The 23,016-nt window shown below is 49.4% G+C and overlaps 1 protein-coding gene across 16 annotated transcripts in view; it reads left to right on the forward strand.

Moving 5' to 3' along the window:
• Window positions 1-23,016, forward strand: part of PTPRN2 (protein tyrosine phosphatase receptor type N2) — a 1,018,236-nt gene that overhangs the window by 909,729 nt on the left and 85,491 nt on the right. For all 16 annotated transcript variants that reach the window (XM_078343304.1, XM_078343314.1, XM_078343301.1 and 13 more), the window contains one exon: window positions 20,759-20,906. In XM_078343304.1, coding sequence (XP_078199430.1) covers window positions 20,759-20,906 — 148 coding nt within the window. The remainder of the gene's footprint in view (window positions 1-20,758; window positions 20,907-23,016) is intronic.

The following is a 23,016-nucleotide window of genomic DNA, read 5'->3' on the forward strand; positions in this document are numbered from 1 at the left end:
AGGACTTGAGTGGCTTCAGGCCTCACATCTTCCAGTTTCACTTTCTTCTTCATCTTGGATTCCTGGGGATTTCCCTGAATTTTGTGAAAGGCCAACTGTGCCGTTTTTCCAGTATTCTGGGTGTCTGTGGAGGAAGATGCTTTGGGTTATCTCCTTCATATCACTGGAAACACACATGCCATGCAAATTACATGAAGGAAAACAGTACAGAGGCCACACCACGCTTCCCCTCACATCACATTGACAATCACCTCCAAGAACCAGCTCTATGTTCTGCATAATAAAGACAGACAGCTGGGCACGGTGGCTCACACCTGTTATCCCAGCACTTTGGGAGGCCAAGGCAGATGGATAATTTGAGGTCAGGAGTTCGAGACCAGCCTGGCCGACATGGTGAAACCCCATCTCTGCTAAACATACAAAAAGTAGCCAGATGTGGTGGTGCATGCCTGTAATCCCAGCTACTCAGGAGGCTGAGGCAAGGGAATTGCTTGAACCCAGGAGGTGGAGGTTGCAGTGAGCTGAGATCGCGCCATTGCACTCCAGCCTGGGTGACAGGGCAAGACTCCATCTGAAAGAAAGAAAGAAGAAGAAAAAGAGGAAGGAGGGAAGGAGGGAGGGAGGGAAGGCAGGAAGGAAGGAAGGAAGGAAGGAAAAGAAAGTGGGAAGGAAGGAAGGAAGGAAGGAAGGAAGGAAGGAAGGAAGGAAGGAAGAAAGGAAGGAAGGAAGGAAGGAAGGAAGGAAAAGAAAGATGTAAGGAAGGAAGGAAAGGCAGAGGGAAGGAAGGAAGGACATTCTACCAATGGCTGTTTAGAGCAGTGCTCACATTCCACCTGCCTTCCACGCTCACCTTTCTGTAAGCAGGCAGAGTGATCACCATGTCCAGAATGTGCTGCCTCTGGGAGTGCTGATGGGCCAAGGTCAGCAGCAGGTGAGCAGGGAGTGGGCCCTGATGGCAAATGCTGGTGGCCTTGGGGCAGTCTAGGTGGCCACATGGCAGAGTGATGACAGAGGCAGCTGCAGGGAGGGACAGATGAGAAGTCCCAGCAACAACAGTGACCCCGATCATCCACTCCCAACTCACCCTGCAAACCCTGGCAATGCCAGAGGGCATGTAATTCCCTGGCAATGCCAGCGGGCATGTAATTTGGCCCCCACACCATGTAACTGGTCCTGAGCTGGGAAAAGATATAAAATATCTCTGATAGTCTCACCTCTGACTCTTCACCCCAAAAAGTGAAAACACTGTTTGACCTGTCAACTCTCTGTTCTCTTCGCCTTCAAGCTCCTCATTTCAAAGAAATTAGTAGAGGAGCAGTGACCAGCCAACATGTGGTAAAAATGTGGTTGTCCACAGAAGCCTAAGTGCTCTCTTCCTTTCAGCAGTATTTTAGAAATTTCACTGCTCACCAGAAGGTCTGGAAGGTAGAGGAGGTAGATGGATCCCTCTAGGCTTCACTCCTTGTTAGTACATTTGGTTGGTGAAGAGCTGGATGTTCACTTTAAGCCTTGCACAAGCGAGGCCTTTGCTGTGCATTTTCTGTGCCATCACATTGTAGGTGTTGGGCTCCCCTGTTCTTGAATTCTTGCTCGAGCGCATATAGCCTGTGGGTTTTAGGAAGGGAAACATCAAAACATTCTACTTCCATTGAACACTTTTAGAACTTCTGCAAATATTTTCAAATAAGGTGCTATAGAATTCAGCGTTTCTCCTCTGCATATGGGAGGAAACTCACTGTCCTAGGTAACCTTTCTAGCACTTGCTGGAGTCCTTTATTCTTCCTAAAAACTTCATCAGAAAATCGTAATGAGCACATCACTGGCGCAGAATAGAGACGGCTGCTGCTAAGGAAAGACCTGGTAGCAGGAGAAGCCATCTGTGCGTCACCTGGAAGCCGCCCCTCCTCATCCTTCTTCCAAAAGGTCTCCCTGTCAGAACCACGGTCGTCATGAGTGGAGTAAAAACCATCTCCTCTGGCTGCTTCTCCTCACTCAGTGCCAGCAGAGGAATCTGGTCTCTGAATCTGCTCACAACGTTTTGGCTACATGGGCTTTGTAGGCGACTGTCAGGGTGGGGACAGGGGGGTGCATGACCACTTAAACAAAAGGGTCTGCTGCCACACGGTGCATAGAAATTGTGATACAGAATGGCTTCCAAAGGGGATCTTAGGGAAACCGCCCCTCCCCAGGCTGCTGGAGGCCAGTGTGGATGGACGTGGCTGCTCAGCCACCCTGATGCCCCCACCCGTGGCTGCTTGTGGCAGAACCGGGGTGACAGGGGCTACAGCCCACTTTAGAGATTCTGTTTTTCTCCTCGAATCTGCCAGCGTGCTAGGAGACCTCTTCAGGGCTTGGAACCATTTCCGTTCGTTCACACCCTCTTTTCCTGTGATCTGTTTGGAATCCAAGGTTGCTTTTCAGCTGAATTTTGCAAACTAATGGAATTTTTAAATGACTCGTGGCTTCAACTATGTTTCATATATCAAAGGGATTTGTTTGAAGCTGGAATCAAATTCTTTTCTCATTGAATAAAGAACTTGTATTGATTTATATTAATAAAAAAGTTGTAGAACAAATATATGCAAATACATTTTTTCATGTTGTTCAAATAAGTTACAAAAAGTAAACAGAAGGGCCGGGTGCAGTGGCTCACGCCTGTAATCCCAGCACTTTGGGAGGCCGAGGCGGGTGGATCAGAAGGTCAAGAGATCGAGACCACCCTGGTCAACATGGTGAAACCCCGTCTCTACTAAAAATACAAAAAATTAGCTGGGCACGGTGGCACGTGCCTGTAATCCCAGCTACTCAGGAGGCTGAGGCAGGAGAATTGCCTGAACCCAGGAGGCGGAGGTTGCGGTGAGCTGAGATCGCTCCATTGCACTCCAGCCTGGGTAACAAGAGCGAAACTCCATCTCAAAAAAAAAAGTAAACAGAAATATGTTTTAGCCAACTTCCTTTTTCTGATTATCATATTCCGATTCATCCTTCTCATTTAAGCCTTAGAAGATACTTTCTTTGTAAAGGTTAGCATTGGTTTCTGTGTTAAACTCTCTATAGTTACACTTTGATTATCCAGATTGAATGAGAGGATTTAATTATTGCTAGGCAGAGAGGTTTAACGTGGATGGGAAAAGAATCGGGGGAGTTTCATCTGTTTGGAAGGATTGGGCGTTATCTCTCCACCTTCCACACACTTTCTCCAAGTTCTTCAGCGTTTTCTATCTATCCACAGAGGTGACGACCAGAGACCCTGGTATAAAGAAGACCCTGGACAGTAAACTTGGTATTTGATAAATAGCCCTTTCAGGAATTTGAAATGCCGTGGACAGATATTTTAAATTTCTGAAAAGCAGAAATTGGTAGAAATATCATAAGATTGAATTCATTTCTCATTAGGCTTGTTTTAATCGAAGGAGTTGCAGACTGGCGTTAAAATCGTCACACTGCCAACTGTTTATAGACCAAAATTACAAGAAGAGAAACACACAAAAGATATTTGGTAAAGGCAGGTGGTCTTGATGAATACCACTCCTTTCATTAACATCTTTCCCTTATTAGCTGTGTAATTAATTGTACATAGCCAAGGGAAGCTATGGAAATTGCATTTTGAGATGTATCAAAGCTGACTTCTGCTCCAGACTTCCATGCAATTTACCATTAATGAAGCCAGAGATGGAAGCCTCAAATCTATAATTATTACTTACTATTTGAATGACAAGCAAAGAATTTTATCAGCAGAGTTTTAAATGAAAAGGGATTAGCAACTAATGTTGAAATTGTTAATCTTTCTTATGAAAATAATTTTGAAGAAAATGTTTTAGTGGAAAGAGAGGGTTGGGGAGTATTTGCCATTAAAATAGCGATTTCCCGATACTTCCTATGACTTTGTCCACATTTGACACCAGGGCGCAAATATGTTTGAAAGCAAATGAATATTTTATAGGGTCCAGAGCTGCTCATGCATTCTGGGGATGGATTATGCAATAGTTCCGAATGTCCTGGCTGGGGTGAGAGCCTATAAGCTAGCCAGAGAAAAGAGCTGAGGCTGAGAAAATAAAATATATGAGAAAATTCTAGAAAAATGAAAATTGGTTTTGCATCCCAGCTGTCTACCCTTCTCCCCTTCTGATCGTTCATTTGATTTTAGATGGTGAGTGGCGAATATCAGTAACAAAAGTCATCACGTGAAACACTGGTCACCTTCTGTCCAAACCTCCTTCATGGCAGCACTGCTGTGACTCAGTGTGTCTCACCTGCACTTCCAAAGTGAAGGTGACTGTTACCTGAAACCCCTGTACCTGGCAAACAGCTCCAACCTTTGACCACAAGAGGCCTCAGATCAGAGACTGTGAGGCACTCCCAGGTTCCCACAATGAAATTCAGTGGGTGCCTGTACCCTGCATTCATCCAACAGATGGTTACTGATCACGTAGGATGTGCCAGGCTGTGTCTGACGTTAGCGACACCGTTATATGTAAATTTTCAGCGCCAGGCGCCGCTAAAGAAGTAGCCCTCAAATATAGATTTAAATTTTCTCAGCAAGGCAACTTTACTTTCTGCAGACAGGTGCTCCCGTTAGCCATCTTGCCACGAGAGGACACCGAACAAAGGAGGCAGACACATTTATATCTAAGACATCCGCCCTGCTGCTGTGTCCTCGTTCCACCGACTGGGACTGGACTTCACAGGCCAGGCTGCCCCCATTGCCTCACACTTAAAACTTTCCTAAAGAGGTAAAGGCAGAGGAGAACAAAGGAAAAGAGGAAGTCACTTGAGGAATGCTTAGAGAAGCAATGACATTTCCAAATAAGGAAGGGGAAGAAGCTGTGACCGAAAACTTGCATGGACTTGTCCAGGCATGTCAGGGCCAGTGTCTAGGTTAGTCTAAGAATTGAAAACACTGGACATGCTTATTTCTTTAGAATGACTCACAGCTACCTTAAGATTATTAGCAAAATCTTTAAAGTAAGCTTTGAAGAAACAGTTATTTATTCATGATGAACTAAGAGGAAAGCTTTGAAGAGGAGCCTTCTATTTATTCTTATTTCCTACAGACACCACAAAGAGCAAACAGTTAGCTCGGGGAGCGTGCCTAACGCACACCTGCCATTTACCTCTTTGTCCTCCCGATACCTCCCACTGGAACGATGGCGCTGACGTGTGTGGCATTGTCTGGTCAGAGCCCTGTGTTGCTGTGGACAGCAGAAAGGACATGCAGGGAGATGGACCGGAGAGCCGGCCTTTAGGGCCCGTGGCAAAGCTACATGTGTGTCCTGGACTTACTGTCACGCTTGAGACGTGCATGAGATGGTGGGAACATCTGGGACCTGCAGCCCCATTGGGTTCTTTAGAACGTTCTGGGCTCCTCTCACACACGGCATCCAAGGAGAACAGGCAGGAGACCGTGTCCGGTGCGAATGTGCAGGTTTCCGTCTTAAAAATCCTGGTTTTCTCCGACTTGCTGCCTCCTTGGTTTCTGTGGGAAATAGATTTCATGGGCTGGAAGCCCTGTCGCCTGGTTCAGCCTGTGAATCCTTCACAGCATGGTTTTGTGTCGTCGGGAAAGCAGTTTGTAATTGCAGTTGTCCTTTAATAACTGGAGACGGGGTGGTCTGACGAGGTCGTATGGGCCCCCGACCCGTGGGGGATAATTCACTCACTGGGGCCACACCTGGTAGCTGTGCCCGTGTAGCGTGGCCCTGCGTGTGCAGATGCACACGGATGTGCACGCTTTGTCTGTGTTTCTGGGACCACCTCATCTGTGGACGAGCACCTCAAGGCATTCCAGGTTAGGCTGATGATTCGGTTGTTTTTACATTTTTGTATTTGGGGATAAGCTATGGGCTGTTATTTTCTATGGAACTTTGAGCAAACTTACCTTCGATGGAAGCTGACCAGTGCCATCAAATGTCCGAATGTCTTGCCCACGTAACAAAAGCATGAAGGCGTTGGAAATCCAGAGTTGTTGGAATGTTTCAGATTTTTATACAGACTTTTAACTTCAGGTAACTTACGACTATGAATGACCTTGTCTCTCGGATCAAATCTGAGGGTCTTTCCTTGCTGTAGTTCTGTGGGAGATGAAGAGTTTAAACAGTTACAAAATATTTTGCTAAAGGGTCAAAGACCTCTTAGGCGTGTGAGGAAGGGCAGGTCGGATGAGCAGACGGAATCAAGCTCCAGGGCATGTCCCGGAGAGCTCTGCCTGCAGCCCGGCTTTCACCCTGCCCAGCTCTCTCCTCCGCCCACCACCGCTGCTGCTCCGCACGCCAGGGCCACTGCCTGCTCTTCCGTGGTCTGCTGCAGCAGTCCTGACTTACATCCTCCACTCCCACCTGCAAACCGGGGTATTCTTTCAAAAGCACCATCATCACCAGCATCTTCGGCTGAAACCTCTCGAAGGCTTCCTGTGGCTCGTAAAATAAACTGCTGAGTCTTGGCCGACAGCTCCCTGTTCTGCCCAACACCGCTGCCCTCACGTTCATTCCTTCCTTCCTCCTGGAATGCCCGCACCAAGCCCAGGGCACCAGCCTTCACTGCCCTTCCCGGTAGGACCCCCACCCCCACTCAGGCCCTGCCCTGGTCCTTTGCCCAAGACTATCCCAGGTGCACCCCGTCCCCACACCGAGGCTCTGCTATGTGACTCATGATGACTTCTTACCGCTCACTGTTGTCTGAAATCACTTTTTAAAGCTGTGTTTATCTACATGTACATGGCCTGCCCTCCAGCTAAAGAAATTAAAGAAATGAGGCTGGGCTCATGCCTGTAATCCCAGCACTGTGGGAGGCTGAGGCAGGTGGATCACCTGAGGTCTGCAGTCTGAGACCAGCCTGGCCAACATGGTGAAACTCTGTCTCTACTAAAAATACAAAAATTAGCCAGAGGTGGTGGCGGGTGCCTATAGTCCCAGCTACCCTGGAGGCTGAGGAGGGAGAATCGCTTGAACCCGGGAGACGGAGGTTGCAGTGAGCCAAGGTTACACCACTGCACTCCAGCCTGGGCGACAGACTCTGTCTCAAAAACTAAACATAAATAGATAGATAAATAAAAATGAAGGAAATGAGCCCCATGAGGACAGGGTCTTTGGCCAGCTAATTGCTGTGCCCCCGAACCTAGACCACCCCTGGCTTCTAGGATGCACTTAATGAAACTGGGTGACTGAAGGGACAGATGCCTAAACCACCACGACACGGGCGGGAATCCAACTGAAATGCAGCAGCTCTTAGCCCTGTCCCAGAACCAGAGGAGGCATTCACGGTTCACTTAGAATGCCAGGCAGACCTTTTTTGCCCTAAATTTACATATTAATAGTGGCACATTTATGGAAAACATAGTGTAATTCTCTGAATTATTTTCCATGGCTTATAAGCATTCATCTTCGTATTTTACCTATGTTCATGTAACCTTAATTTTTAAGATGTTAAATAAGATAATAAGATTCATAAAATTGCTCATTTAAAATTCTTTGTGCTTCTCTGAGAATGACAGGCTGAAATACAAAGTGACGCCTCTGTCGTCACCCCCATTATTAAACAGCTTCTTTCTCGGTCTTTCTGCAGGTGACCCCGTCACCCCCTCCTACGCATGTTCCCTAATACAATATCTTGCTAAAAAGTGCCCAGCGTAAAACAATCTATCAATCGTATGAAAGAACAAGACCCTCCCCTACTCAGTAAGAGTAGGTGGTAAGGAAAACATTACTTATTTGTTTAAGTTTATTAATTAGAACATCTCTAGAACAGAAGGTGTTCATTATTAACATCTTCCATGAGGGTTTTTGTTGGTAAGTCTTTGTCAAATGGTCACGTTGTTCTGTCCACGTAAGATGGAAGTTTAGTGGAAGTCGTGAACTTCAGTGGAGGATCATGGGGCATTGGTCCACAGCCCCCTTTCCACGCACTGCAGGTGTTTACGCAGCGCGGACACTGGGTCACTCACGGCCCGCAGGAAGCACCCTGCAGACCTCCTGGACGTTGTGTAAGAACGTCTGTATCAGTGTGTTTCTTACAATTCTGGACTTCGTTATCGATTTAGAACAGCAAAAGCCAAATTCTAATAAAAATATGCTGATGGAAGCTTCCCGTTAGTTGAGTTCTATGCAATCAAGATGGAACCCATGTTCATTCCTCTCAACCCACCACTTTGCAAAGAGCGAAGCTTCCTTTCCCTTTGCTCCTCCGAAAGTACATACATTCTGTGATCACGCCCCAGCGCCTCTCTTAGAGGTGAGGAATCCATCCTCCTACAGTGTTTTTCTAATAGCCCTTTAAAAAAGAATGCCACTTTCTTGAGAGTTTTATCTGAGGGGCATTCTAAACTCTCGGTGCATGTGTCTTATTTTTCAATGATGAAACGGTTTTAAATAAAACAGGTAATTCAGTGGCGTTCACAGTCTTGAAACCAACGCGCACCACACCCTGTTTCTCCTGCTACGCTTTGCTCCGGCCGCTGCCCCTCACCCTTCACCTTCTCCGACCAAACCGCGTGCCAGCCGGGACTTTCTCCAGAAGATTCCATCTTGAAGTATTTTAACTTTTTCCACCACTTTAATGGTTTATGATTTTTTTTTTTTTTTTGGATTGGTAACAATTCGAAGAATGGAAGTTGATTTCTAAGTCATGTTACGACGTATGGAGGTCAGTTTTCAAGGGTCGCTGGGCTTGCCAGAGATTCTAGGTGGTCCTCCGAATAGGTCAGCTGAAGGCGAAACTCTCAGAGGAAGAGCTTGAGATAAAAGGTATTAATTCACATTGACCAGGGAGGCCAGTTGCGGCGCCCACAGGAGGGGCTCTTGCAAGCCAGTTTCATCTGTTTGACCACTTCCCAGTTCTCTAGCATAAGGGAAGCTTGTGACCTGTTGCAGATACATGTGGGAATGTTTCCTCCTTAAAAACAAGTTTCTGTGACAGTCATTTTTAAAATGGAATCAAAAGTGAAAAGACCCCAGGAAGGGTCTTTCATGGACTCTTGTTAATTCACTGGGTCCCATTTCTGCTGCTTTTTGGCTTTGTACAGAGAACCCAGAAGTTGAATTCCAAAACAGTGTTTGCTTCTCCTGAGTAAAGTCCACCTCGGCCCGTGGCATTCTTGGAGCTGGCTGCTGGGGGCCTGTGTTTGTGGTAATGTGTGTGCCCCCCTGCATCTTCCGTTCCTTGCTGGGAGAGCTGGAGCAATGCCTGTTACAGCTGCTGAGTAAGACCCGGAATTCCATGGCAAGTCAAAGGTGGGGCCGTGACCGGGGCGAACGGTGCATTGGAGGGGCAGGTGGCAAAGAAGCCGGTTCACCCCGTGCCACCTCACATGCTGGGCGTCTCTAAGAGTCAGATGGAAATTTGAATATGGTTGTGTGGTTCATGACTCCTGTTTCAAGAAGAGCTTTCTTAAACTAAGAGTGAAGCTATCTTCTGATCCTTTAACCATTATCTGCTCTTCTTCATGTTTATAAGAGCGGCTTTGAATTTCTAACTTTAAATATTTTAACATTCCTCCTGCATAATATTAACAAATAACATTTAAAATATGCCAGGTGCTGCAATCTACAGACAGCAAAACACCTTCCCGTCAAGCTCCGGCTGCTCCCTAAGCCCTGTAGCTCTGCGTGCTGCGCGGAGTCGGGCGACCTCATCAAACTTCGACAGTTTTGCATGGAATTCAAATGTCCTACTTTAGGAATTCAAAAATTTAACACGAACATTTCCCTTTCGTGTATTAATGAAGACAGGTGACCCTGTTTATTTTTAAAGAAAGAGGTCATCAGTTCCCCACATGCCGGTGAAAGCAGGTGAGTCTTGCTTTTAAAAGCATTGTTCTAGCTTGTGACTGCAAAACACAAACCTGTGTTCTTGTCACAAGGAAGGAAAATGTAAAGGGATTTTACTCTTCATTTTAACAAAAGCTTTGATTGTGACCTTCAGTAAATTAAGGGCATTGTGCTGCAGCATGGGTCCGTGTAGAGAAGGGAGCAGAGGTGCCACTGTCTCGGTGATGACAGCGATCTCCGAAGCCCACAGCACACCTCGTCCACAGCGGGAAGACAGCTCCACTGCTGGCAGCATCGTTGTAGGAACGAAGTTTCACCCGGGCAGTTTTCACTCGTCCCATATCACAAGACCCACAGCGTGATGGGGTCTCCAGTCACCCATGGGGACTCATTTTCCACCGCACGAGTGGTTTGATGGATGTGAAATAATGCCAGATGGATCCACTTTAGCTCACTTTTGAATGGCCCAGCATCCTTAGGAGTTTTAGTATTGTGTGGTCAGAGTTTATTCTCATCGTCATTTTTGGTTATAATAAACCATCTTTCGCCACCTGTCAGTATCTCACGCCTTCATTGTTAGATGCCAAAATAACCGAACTTCAGTGACTTTGAATGGAGCCAAAATCTCACCGCCTGGCTCCGGCCCTTACTCTGCCTCCCATGGGTTCTGCGGGTGCTTTTGGCAGCAGGGTCTACAGGGACAGGTGAGTCAGTGTTGGCTGAGCCAGGATCCCGTGACTGCGGACTGGATTCACATGGAGCCACATGTGGACCCTTTATGTGTCTCCAGATGCTCCCTGGTACTCAGAGGTGGCAGCAGGAAGACGAGTGAGGCCCATGGCACAGCACGCCGTTCACTTTCCCTGAGCACCGCAGCTCAGAGCCCGCCCCCGTGCCATGCTGGCTTGCTGCACATGGTGAAATAATGATTCTTATTTTCAGTAAATGGGATGATTACCTGAATGGTCCTGGAAAGTGACCCTCGATGTCAACACGACTAAAGTGGTGCCATAAAGCAGTCTCAGAATACGGTGTGAGCGTTGGGTCCTGTGTCAGACACACACGGGTGTTGCGCTCTTCCCACCAGAGAAACGGTCCCCTTAACTAGCAGCTGACTTTCACACAGTCTCTTAAACAGGCATCTCCTAGTAATTCCTCCCCTGAAGACAGGCCGTGAAATACTTCCCTCTTGCTCAAGCCTGTAATACCAGCACTTTGGGAGGCTGAGGCAGGTGGATCACGAGGTCAAGAGATCGAGACTATCCTAGTCAACATGGTGAAACCCCGTCTCTACTAAAAATACAAAAAAAAAATTAGCTGGGCATGGTGGTGCGTGCCTGTAATCCCGGCTACTCAGGAGGCTGAGGCAGGAGAATTGCCTGAACCCAGAAGGCGGAGGTTGCGGTGAGCCGAGATCGCGCCATTGCACTCCAGCCTGGGTAACAAGAGCAAAACTCCATCTCAAAAAAAAAAAGAAAGAAAGAAATACTTTCTTCTTTGAAGAAGAAGTGAACAGAAGAGAGCAGACGGGAGTGGCACATTCTAGACCCGTCCCTGATGTCACGCAGGGAGGCTCAGAAACACCGGCGCAGAAGGATGCGCTGCTCCCATCAGCTTTCGGCAGGGAGAGAGCCGGTGCTTGCTTGGAATCCGCTATCCCTGGAGGTGGCAGAGTGCTGGAGCCCTGCTATTCACTCTGATGGTGTCAGTGGGGGTGGCTCTGCCCGTGGGGTGACAGTGCATCTGCCGGACAGTGTCCCTGCGGTCCCCTCTAAACTCACGTTCACGCCACACTCAACTGCTGCTACTTGTGGCGGCTCATCATGGTGCATTTCCTCAAACAAAAGGTTAAGAGTGTCCCCAGAACCGCAGTGGACCACAGAGCATAGGAGGGAACTGGAGGGTCTTTCCAGTACCCCCTTCCTCTAATGAAATGCTGAGACCATCCAGCACCCCAAAACTGGGGCAGACCTTCTGTGCCCCCCATATTCATTCATCACCCCTCAAAACCTCCTTGGAAACACAGCCTCTGACTCTCCCCTGTGGGCTGTGATGCCCAGGTTACTCGGACACACCCATTGGGCTCGATGAGGTGGCATAGATTGCCAGAAGGCTCCACACCAAACAGAGCTGTGGGACGGACCAACACCCATCTGTGTATCAGACTGTTGAGAACTCTTTCAACATCAAGCCCAGAGCCTTCCCACCGTGCCAGTGGTGCATCCCTTCCCGCCATGTCGCTGGCACGTTCCTTCCCTCCGTGTTGGTGTCATGTTGCTTCCTTCCCACCATGTCACTGGTGTGTCCCTTCCCGCCGTGTCACTGGCATGTCCCTTCCCGCTGTGTCAGTGGTGCGTCCCTTCCCGCCATGCCGGTGGCATGTTGCTTCCTTCCCGCCGTGCTACTGGCGCATCCCTTCCCGCCGTGTGGCTGGCCCGTCCCTTCCCGCCGTGTCGCTGGCCCGCCCTTCCCGCCGTGCTGCTGGCCCGTCCCTTCCCGCCGTGCTGCTGGCGCGTCCCTTCCCGCCGTGTCGCTGGCGCGTCCCTTCCCGCCGTGTCGGTGGTATGCTCCTGTTCTGCAGAAGCTCCTTTTCACACTCATCTTTGTGAGTGACGGGTACGGTCTATCTCCTGAAGAGTGGATGCTCTTGCAGTCATTAACCAGACCCTGTTGTGTTCTGGTTCGCCTGTGCTCCATGTTCCTGGAAATCACCTCCTTGACCTCAAGGTGTTCATCATTTGACCGAAAACAGTGCCGACGACATTTGCACTATGTTAACGCATGATTGTGAACGCATCCTCCATCAGAGCGTTAATGGCAATCACACTTTTGTTACACAGATTTTCGGATTCTCTGTAAAATGATTCCATTCAATGTGGAAGCCAGTGGTTTGCCTGATGCATGGAGACTGTTCAGCCGTCCAGCAGCACCCGGTTTTTGTGACCCAGGGACTGCCCTTAACACACCGACTCTGAATGGTCTCATAGGGTGAGCTAGAAAACAGTATGAGACAGGGTGGGTTCAGAAACGAGAGAAGGTTATCAGAGGAAACCTCCGATTGAGTTAGTGTCGTGCAGAATGAGGAAGGGAAAGGAGAAGCAGGAAATTCAGACTCCATGCATCTGAGATCAAGAAAGACCAAAAGCCCATCTGCAGCAGGCACTTGGGAAAGTGAACCTGCGGAGAGTCCTGCAGAATGTCAGGAAATGTGCAGAAAATCCAAAGAAAGATAAGGGCATTGTGTACATCAAGAAAATAAGAACCAGAAGTCACCAGGACAGCGAAGACATTTAACACGAAAATCTAACTCAGAAGATAGAATAAAGTTAGTTTTGTGATTAAAAAATGGCGTCATTCTCAAGGGTGACAAAGTGGAAAGCACAGCCACGTCTTCCGCTGTGTGGTGTGGATGTCACGTGCTCTGGGACCTACGTCAGACAGTGAATGTCGGCTGCACCCTTGGAAACCCCACATCCTGAGCCCCTGTGGCTTTTCCATGATTGTTTTGATCTGGGAATAATTAGCTCCTCCTCGAGCACATCATGTCTGGGCCCTCAGGAAGTATGAGAATTTGAGGAGGCTGGAGACACCTTTCCACTCAGGGCCCTTCTAAAGACAGATTAAGTAAAATTCCCTTAATGGAGTTTAAAAATATGAAAATGTCAGACTGCGTTTTCCCAGTCAAGAGCCCTTCAAAACCCAAAATTACATAGCGAGCAGCTCTAAACATGAATGACGCAAGTCCAAACGCTGAGAACCAGGGAACAGACGGCAAATCCAACTCACCTGGGCACTTGAGCCTGCGATTCAGCGCCAATTCTTCACTCCCTGTTTTCACTGCGGGTTTTCTGACGTGAGCACGCGTTGTGGCGCAGTCCTGCGATTCAGTGCCAATTCTTCACTCCCTGTTTTCACCGTGGGTTTTCTGACGTGAGCACGCATTGTGGCACAGTCCTGCCTTCACTGGCTCGCTCTCTCTGGTACCGTTAGCCTCACTCAGCTCATTCTAGAGCTTTCTTCTTAAAGCTTCAACTCAGAGGCACTGATGGAGAGCCCAAAGCAGCTGTGTGAAGTGGGAGGTGCCGTGTGGCAAGGGGTCCCTAACCACTGGGAGCTCACACCCCAGAGGAGACCCAGCCGCAGGTGCAGTGTGCATGGCGCCTAGAGGCCGCTGAGAAGGCTCCAGGGAGACAAAGCACCCCACCTGGGTCCTGGACTGTGGAGAACGAGGGAGATGGGAGGAAGGAGAAGAGCTCTCTCAACTGTTGCCCTTCTGAATTTATACAACTGCCACTAGGTCCAGGTGGTTGCTGGAACACTAGGTCAGCACTGCATCTTCGTAGACAGAAGCCTGCCATGAGTTACAAAGGTGCTTGCTGGGCAACCCCAGGAAGGAAGATGACAGCAAGCTAATGTAGAGTAAAACATTCCAAGGTTCGTTTGCTCCTTTTTGGGGAAGTTCTTCCAAGTTTCAGGAGATTCAAAGGCAGCATTTTGGATGCCCATCATCAAAATAAAATGTTTCCCTAGAGTATAAATCACTTGCAGAGATTTCCAGGTTACACATGATTACTCAGCTGAGTGGCTAGTCCCCGTGCCGAGCCCCTGCCCTAAAAAATTTAATCTCATGAGAACAGTCAGAGCTTCCACAGTTAAAGCACCAGGCAGAATGTGACAAATGCCATAGAGGTGTATGTCTTAAGTCATAACTATTTGATGTGGGGCGTGAGTTGTAGGAAAGAAAGTCACGGGGCAGGGCTACATCATGGGCACGTCTGACCAGACTCATGGAGGAGGAAGTGGCATGTGAGCTGCACCATGAAGTCCGGGTGGGTTCATTACAAAAAAATCCACACAAAATGTAGAGAAGGACTGGGGGTGCCGACTGAGAAGGAGGCTTATTGGGATAGAAAGTATCAGGTTAGTACTTTAGAAGTATCAGGTTAGTACTTTACAAGTATCAGGTTAGTACTTTACAAGTATCAGGTTAGTACTTTACAAGTATCAGGATTAGTACTTTAGAAGTATCAGGTTAGCACTTTACAAGTATCAGGTTAGCACTTTACAAGTATCGGGTTAGCACTTTAGAAGTATCGGGTTAGTACTTTACAAGTATCGGGTTAGTACTTTACAAGTATCAGGGTTAGTACTTTAGAAGTATCGGGTTAGTACTTTACAAGTATCGGGTTAGCACTTTACAAGTATCGGGTTAGCACTTTAGAAATATCGGGTTAGTACTTTACAAGTATCGGGTTAGTACTTTACAAGTATCGGGTTAGTACTTTACAAGTATCAGGGTTAGTACTTTACAAGTATCAGGTTAGTACTTTACAAGTATCAGGGTTAGTACTTTAGAAGTATCAGGTTAGTACTTTACAAGTATCGGGTTAGTACTTTAGAAGTATCAGGTTAGTACTTTAGAAGTATCAGGTTAGTACTTTACAAGTATCAAGGTTAGTACTTTAGAAGTATCGGGTTAGTACTTTACAAGTATCGGGTTAGTACTTTACAAGTATCGGGTTAGTACTTTACAAGTATCAGGGTTAGTACTTTAGAAGTATCAGGTTAGTACTTTACAAGTATCAGGTTAGTAATTTACAAGTATCGGGTTAGTACTTTAGAAGTATCGGGTTAGTACTTTAGAAGTATCGGGTTAGTACTTTACTAGTATCAAGGTTAGTACTTTAGAAGTATCAAGGTTAGTACTTTAGAAGTATCAGGTTAGTACTTTACAAGTATCAGGGTTAGTACTTTACAAGTATCAGGTTAGCACTTTACAAGTATCAGGTTAGTACAAGGAAATTCAGGCAAAGGACAGTGCTAGTCTAGGCACCCTTGGTAATTTTTGAAATTGGTCACATTTTGCACCAGAAACACCAACCTGGTCATTGGTGAAAAGGCGACTGGAAAGGGGAGGTGATGGCAGGAAGATGGGGGAGACGGCTGCCTGGATGGGCAGGGAGAACGTACAGGGCATCTCAGAGGCCAGGCCCGGGCTTCGGTGCCACCACGGGCTGCTGAGGCCTTGGGGGCCAATTGCTCACCTTCTCTAGGCCTTGGTTTCCTTATCTGCAAGATGTGAGCCTCATCTCAGCATTTTTCACTTTAGAGAAGTAAATTCTGTGATACTGAGGACGTCAGAGCTGAAACGATGGTACCCCTGGTACTCCGCCCCGGGGAACGGCTGCCTTACAGTTGCTGTGGGCACTGGGGTGACTCTGCTTTTGTTTCCATTCTGCTTATCTTCACTTTCTGATCTTTTCTACATGTGATACTTATGTAACAAAGTTGCAGTGCCTTAAAGACTAAGCCCTCCCACCACCACACTCACACATGCACTGTCTGTAAAATAAAAGAATTTAAATGTCAGCTTTTCCTTTTTCTGAGCTAATTCTTTATTTTTTTATTTTTCCATAGGTTATTGGGGTACAGGTGGTATTGGGTTACCTGAGTAAGTTCTTTAGTGGTGATTTGCACCCATCACCCGAGCAGTACACACTGCACCATATCTCAGCCCCTTCCACTCTTCCCCCCAAGTCCGCAAAGTCCGTTGGATCATTCTTACGCCTTTGCATCCTCATAGCTCAGCTCCCACATAGCAGTGAGAACATACGACATTTGTTTTTCCATTTCTGAGTTACCTCACTTAGAATAGTAGTCTCCATTCTCACCCAGGTCACTGCAAATGCTGTTAATCCATTCCTTTTTAATGGCTGTGTAGTATTCCATCATATGTATATACCAGCTTCTTCATCCACTCGTTAATTTATAAGCATTTGGGTTTGTTCCATGATTTTGCAATTGTGAATTGTGCTGCTATAAACATGTGTGTGCAAGTATCTTTTTCGAATAGGACTTTTTTCCCTCTGGGTAGATAGCCGGGAGTAGAGCTGCTGGATCACACGGTAGCTCCACGTTTAGTTCTTTGAGGAGTCTCTGTGCTGTTTTCTGTGGCAGCCCTACTGGTTCACATTCCCAGCAGCAGTGTTCCCTGATCACCGCGTCCGCACCCGCATCTACGGTTTGAGGTTCTGGTCACACCATTCTCTCAGGAGTGAGGTGGTATCGCATTGCGGTTTTGATTTGCATTTTCCTGCTCATTAGTGAGGTTGAGTATTTTTTCATAGGTTTCTTGGCCGTTCGTATATCTTCTTTTGAGAATTCCCTATTCGTGCCCTTAGCCCACTTTTTGATAAGATTGTTTGCTTTTTTTCTTACTGATTTGTTTGTTTAAATGTCAGTTTTTAAAACACTATAGCTAAATGCCCACTATCGGGGAAAGGGCATGAGTACCGTTTAAATTACATGTTAACTTCTTGATGATTCCAGAAGACATCTGACTAGAGGTGCTGTACTTGTCCAGGTTCACACGCAGGACGCGGACGCCCACAGTACAGACGGCCCCCAATTTACGATGGTTTTACTCTATACGGTGCAGGAGCAATTCGCTTATAATGGTTTGACTTTATGGTGGTTCAGAAGAACTGGCATTAAATAGAAAGTGAACTTGGAACACCCGTGCAACCGCGCCGTTACACTTTCAGTTCAGTGTTCAATGAGTCACATAACATACTCCACACTTTATCCTCAACAGGCTCATGTGAGATGGTTTTGCCCAGCTGCAGAGGATTATAGGTATTCTGAGCAGGCTAGGTATAGATTATAGGTATAAGGCAGGCTAGGCTCAGCTGTGACGCTCGGTCGGTTACCTGTGTTCAATGCACTTTGTTTTTGTTTTTTTTTTTTTGAGACAGAGTATTGCTCTTGTTGCCCAGGCTGGTGTGCAATGGCACGATGTTGGCTCACTGCAACCTCCACTTCTCAAGTTCAAGCGATTCTTGTGCTTCAGCCTCCAGAGTAGCTGGGATTACAGGCGCATGCCACCACAGCCAATTAATTTTTGTATTTTAGTAGAGGCAGGGTTTCGCCCTGTTGGCCAGGCTGGTCTTGAACTCCTGGCCTCAGGCAGTTCGCCTGCCTCAGCCTCCCAACGTGCTGGGATTACAGGCTTGCGCCACTGCGCCCAGCCTCAATGCACTTTAAGGAACTCTGGGGCCAGAACCTATCTAGGAAGGGGAGCATCTGCACTAGGCACCCGTGGTCCTTTTGGTTTTGCTTTCATTGTTTAAAACGTTGCCATGAGGGCCTAGCTTCCCCACAGACTCACAGACGAAAAGCGTCTTACCTACAAGTCATGAAAGAGGAGAACGACTCCTGAGATGTGGTTGGAAGATACTTCATCAGTTTCATATCACAAAGGATGTTTCATAAAAAACATCAGAAGAAGAAAACAGAGCAGATCAAACAGAAACAAGCGGAACGGGACAGACACCGCCCGCTGCCATGGCGTACACCGAGAGACGCAGCTGTCTCTCAGTTTTTTTTTGTTTTGTTTTGAGACAGAGTTTCGCTCTTGTTACCCAGGCTGGAGTGCAATGGCGCGATCTCGGCTCACTGCAACCTCCGCCTCCTGGGTTCAGGCAATTCTCCTGCCTCAGCCTCCCGAGTAGCTGCGACTACAGGCACGCGCCACCATGCCCAGCTAATGTTTTGTATTTTTAGTAGAGACGGGGTTTCACCATGTTGACCAGGATGGTCTCGATCTCCCGACCTCGTGATCCACCCACCTCGGCCTCCCAAAGTGCTGGGACGACATTATCTCAGTTTTAATGCAGTCAAGTACTCTGTAGATGACTTCATGCTCAGTGAAACACTACCACGTCAGTATCCACCTCTTTCCCCTCCTACCGCCCAAGCTTGCGGAACAGAGCTGTATCAGTTTATATTTTTGCCATCAATTTAGAAATTCAAGAGAACATAGAGTATAACTTTGCTTCCCTTAGTTAAGATAAGTGTGGAAATTTAAGCAGCTGCTGTTTGTAGGAATTAAGATCATACCCAGTGCCTCTTTTGCAGACAATATTTTCAATTGGATTAAAACTGCCAGAGTTCATCATTCTAGAACCCGTCATGTTTTTATAGAAGGAAGCCCATTTGTTTGTGATGGATTTTATGAAAAGAGCATTTTCCCAAGGAAAGCTGGGACGCAGAGTCGGCTTGCCAGGAGCCATTGTATACCTATTTATTTGCAGAACTCTACAGAAGCCCACCTTGAGAAAAGCAGAAACAGACTGAGACGTACTTTCCCCGTGACTACCCACCTCCCAGGTCCCCTCACACACCAGATTTGGGCTAGATGAGCGAGTCGGTATTTTCACAAAACTTAAGTACTAGGTCATTGAAAACTGCTTTTCCTGTTAGGGTAACTTTGGTACAAACATATGGATTTGAAATTCCAAAACGATTGTCTCAAAAGAAAGAGTATGTAGTTCGCATTTTCTAGATTGAGCCATTTGAATTTCGCCTAATTTCATAACTTGAGGCATCTCTGTGGGGTGCTTCATCCACACACAGGGGAACCCCAAGGCTGCCCGGGTGTCCGGGCTGGTGAGGGGAGTGGATGAACTCATTTGCTTCAGCTCCGAGCAGCCCCAGGGCTTCTGTTCCTGGTACAGTGTGCTCCCAAGCCTCAAGGCATGGCGTGGGAAAAGCGTTGGCCGCGTGGAGTTGCTGCAGCCTCTCGTGGCACTGGAGCCCCTCTGCTGTTCCCAGCTGGCTCAAGCAGGGTCATGGTGGGGGTGACAGTGACCACCTGGGACCCCCCCCAACAGGCAGCTTCAGAGAGCCCACCCTGAGCCGAGCAACTGTCCCTCACCAGCACACCCAACCGGACGCAGGGCTGTCGCATGAACCGCACACATGCCTGGTGCACCCAGTCCTGCGTGAGCCCGGCCAGCATGGCAGGGGTTCAGGTCAGCTGTGATCAAAACTTCACTGAAGGCACGATGACCCCAGATTCCCTCCTCACCCACTGCCCGGCCCTCCTGCCCTGCTTGTCTCTTTCTCTCTCCTGGAACAGGCAGCAGTGGGCAGGGACGGACCATCCCAGCTCCTCGGGTCAATTGGAGGGGGTGTCAGTGAATGGAATGTGGGGGTGCCGGGGGCGGGTGGAAGGTGAGAGGGGCCTGAACCCCGGGCCTGACATTGGGGTGCATGGCCACTTTGCACCAAAGGACCGTGTGTGCACGTGCACGTTTTATTTTCCTGTGTGGACACACTTGGAAACTGTGTCTACACATGACACGCAGCACCTTGCAAATCTGTGCTCAGAATGACAGCAGTGAAGGCCATCATGTCCTGTGGTGCGATCGTGCAGCTGGCTTTGGTCCTTTGCAATGCTCTTCCTTAAAATCAGGGCCAGTTCTCAACCGTACAGATCAATGAGAAGCGGACTGCTGGCGGCACCCGGTCTTTGTGGAAGGGGGTTTTCAGGAGGCCTTTGTCTCCTTGTCTACTCGTGGTCATGCTCACCAGCAAGCGCCAGAAAAGTTAAGACGGAGCAGCCGAGGGTTGAAGAATTTGCTTCCGTCCGTGTGTTTGTTTCATGCCAGAGGCTGTTTCCCATTTTGCTCAGATCAGAGCAGCCCAGCCTCTGGAAGGCGTCACACCCAGTGGGTTCAGAAAAGTGTGTCTGTTTTAAGAAACGTGACTTCAATGCAGGCAGAAATGGGAACAGCCCCACCAAGAGCTTGGTCTGAACTCCCTGCCCTGAAATAAAGTGTATGATTATTGTCATCTCAGCAGTAAACTGATTCCCAAACACACACCTACACCTGAGTTTACAGTTACGTCTGTAAAATGTGTCATAACAATGCGCATATTTTACTCAGCAGTCACATGGCATCAGGTGCAGTGTGCATCGGAGCACACGTTACAGGACACGGAGAGCTCCCCATTCAGTGATGTCGTGGCCCGGCCCGGGGCCTGTGCACACGGGGGGCTCAGCCCAGGCCTGTCTGCGTGGGTGTCGTGGCCCGGGCTTGTGCGTGGCAGGCTCAGCCCATGCAGCGCATGGGAAATCCTCTACTGCCCTCTGTGCATCTGCCACTCCGGGCTCCCCACTCATGCGTGCTCCTGACCCTGTGTTTCCCTTTCAGTCCTACATGGAGGACCACCTGAAGAACAAGAACCGGCTGGAGAAGGAGTGGGAAGCGCTGTGCGCCTACCAGGCGGAGCCCAACAGCTCGCTCGTGGCCCAGAGGGAAGAGAACATGCCGAAGAATCGCTCCCTGGCCGTGCTGACCTGTACGTACCAGCCCTAGGGCAGGGAGGCCAGGGTTACAAATGGGGGAACTGGCTGTGCTGACCTGTAGGTACTGCCACTGGGTCAGGGAGGCCAGGGTTACAGAGTGGGGAACTGGCCGTGCAGACCTGTAGGTACCAACCCCACGGGTGGAGGCCAGGGTTACAGATGGGGGAACTGGCCGTGCTGACCTGTAGGTACCAGCCCTGGAGCAGGGAGGCCAGGGTTACAGATGGGGAACTGGCCGTGCTGACCTGTAGGTACCAGCCCTGGAGCAGGGAGGCCAAGGTTACAGATGGGGGAACTGGCCGTGCTGACCTGTATGTACCAGCCCTGGAGCAGGGAGGCCAGGGTTACAGATGGGGAACTGGCCGTGCTGACCTGTAGGTACCAGCCCTGGAGCAGGGAGGCCAGAGTTACAGATGGGGGAGCTGGCTGTGCTGACCTGTAGGTACCAGCCCTGGGGCAGGGAGGCCAGGGTTACAGATGGGGGAACTGGCTGTGCTGACCTGTAGGTACCAGCCCTGGGGCAGGGAGGCCAGGGTTACAGACGGGGGAACTCGCCGTGCTGACCTGTAGGTACCGGCACTGGGTCAGGGAGGCCAGGGTTACAGATGGGGGAACTGGCCGTGCTGACCTGTAGGTACCAGCCCTAGAGCAGGGAGGCCAGGGTTACAGATCGGGGAACTGACTGTGCTGACCTGTAGGTACCAGCCCTGGGGCAGGGAGGCCAGGGTTACAGATCGGGGAACTGACCGTGCTGACCTGTAGGTACCGGCACTGGGTCAGGGAGGCCAGGGTTACAGATGGGGGAACTGGCCGTGCTGACCTGTAGGTACCAGCCCTAGAGCAGGGAGGCCAGGGTTACAGATCGGGGAACTGACTGTGCTGACCTGTAGGTACCAGCCCTGGAGCAGGGAGGCCAGGGTTACAGATCGGGGAACTGACCGTGCTGACCTGTAGGTACCGGCACTGGGTTAGGGAGGCCAGGGTTACAGATGGGGGAACTGGCTGTGCTGACCTGTAGGTACCAGCACTGGGTCAGGGAGGCCAGGGTTACAGATGGGAGAACTGGCCATTCTGACCTGTATGTACCAGCCCTGGAGCAGGGAGGCCAGAGTTACAGATGGGGGAACTGGCCGTGCTGACCTGTAGGTACCAGCACTGGGTCAGGGAGGCCAGGGTTACAGATGGGAGAACTGGCCATTCTGACCTGTATGTACCAGCCCTGGGGCAGGGAGGCCAGAGTTACAGATGGGGGAACTGGCCGTGCTGACCTGTAGGTACCAGCCCTGGGTCAGGGAGGCCAGAGTTACAGATGGGGGAACTGGCTGTGCTGACCTGTAGGTACCAGCCCTGGAGCAGGGAGGCCAGGGTTACAGATGGGGGAACTGGCCGTGCTGACCTGTAGGTACCGGCACTGGGTCAGGGAGGCCAGGGTTACAGATGGGGGAACTGGCTGTGCTGACCTGTAGGTACCAGCCCTGGAGCAGGGAGGCCAGGGTTACAGATGGGGGAACTGGCCGTGCTGACCTGTAGGTACCAACCCTGGAGCAGGGAGGCCAGGGTTACAGATGGGGGAACTGGCCGTGCTGACCTGTAGGTACCGGCACTGGGTCAGGGAGGCCAGGGTTACAGATGGGGGAACTGGCTGTGCTGACCTGTAGGTACCAGCCCTGGAGCAGGGAGGCCAGGGTTACAGATGGGGGAACTGGCCATGCTGACCTGTAGGTACCAGCCCTGGAGCAGGGAGGCCAGGGTTACAGATGGGGGAACTGGCCGTGCTGACCTGTAGGTACCAGCCCTGGAGCAGGGAGGCCAGGGTTACAGATCGGGGAACTGGCCGTGCTGACCTGTAGGTACCAGCCCTGGGTCAGGGAGGCCAGAGTTACAGATGGGGGAACTGGCTGTGCTGACCTGTAGGTACCAGCCCTGGAGCAGGGAGGCCAGGGTTACAGATGGGGGAACTGGCCGTGCTGACCTGTAGGTACCGGCACTGGGTCAGGGAGGCCAGGGTTACAGATGGGGGAACTGGCTGTGCTGACCTGTAGGTACCAGCCCTGGAGCAGGGAGGCCAGGGTTACAGATGGGGGAACTGGCCGTGCTGACCTG

The sequence above is a fragment of the Callithrix jacchus genome, chromosome 11 (genome assembly GCF_049354715.1).
Source record: "Callithrix jacchus isolate 240 chromosome 11, calJac240_pri, whole genome shotgun sequence".
Taxonomy (NCBI): Eukaryota; Metazoa; Chordata; class Mammalia; order Primates; family Cebidae; genus Callithrix; species Callithrix jacchus.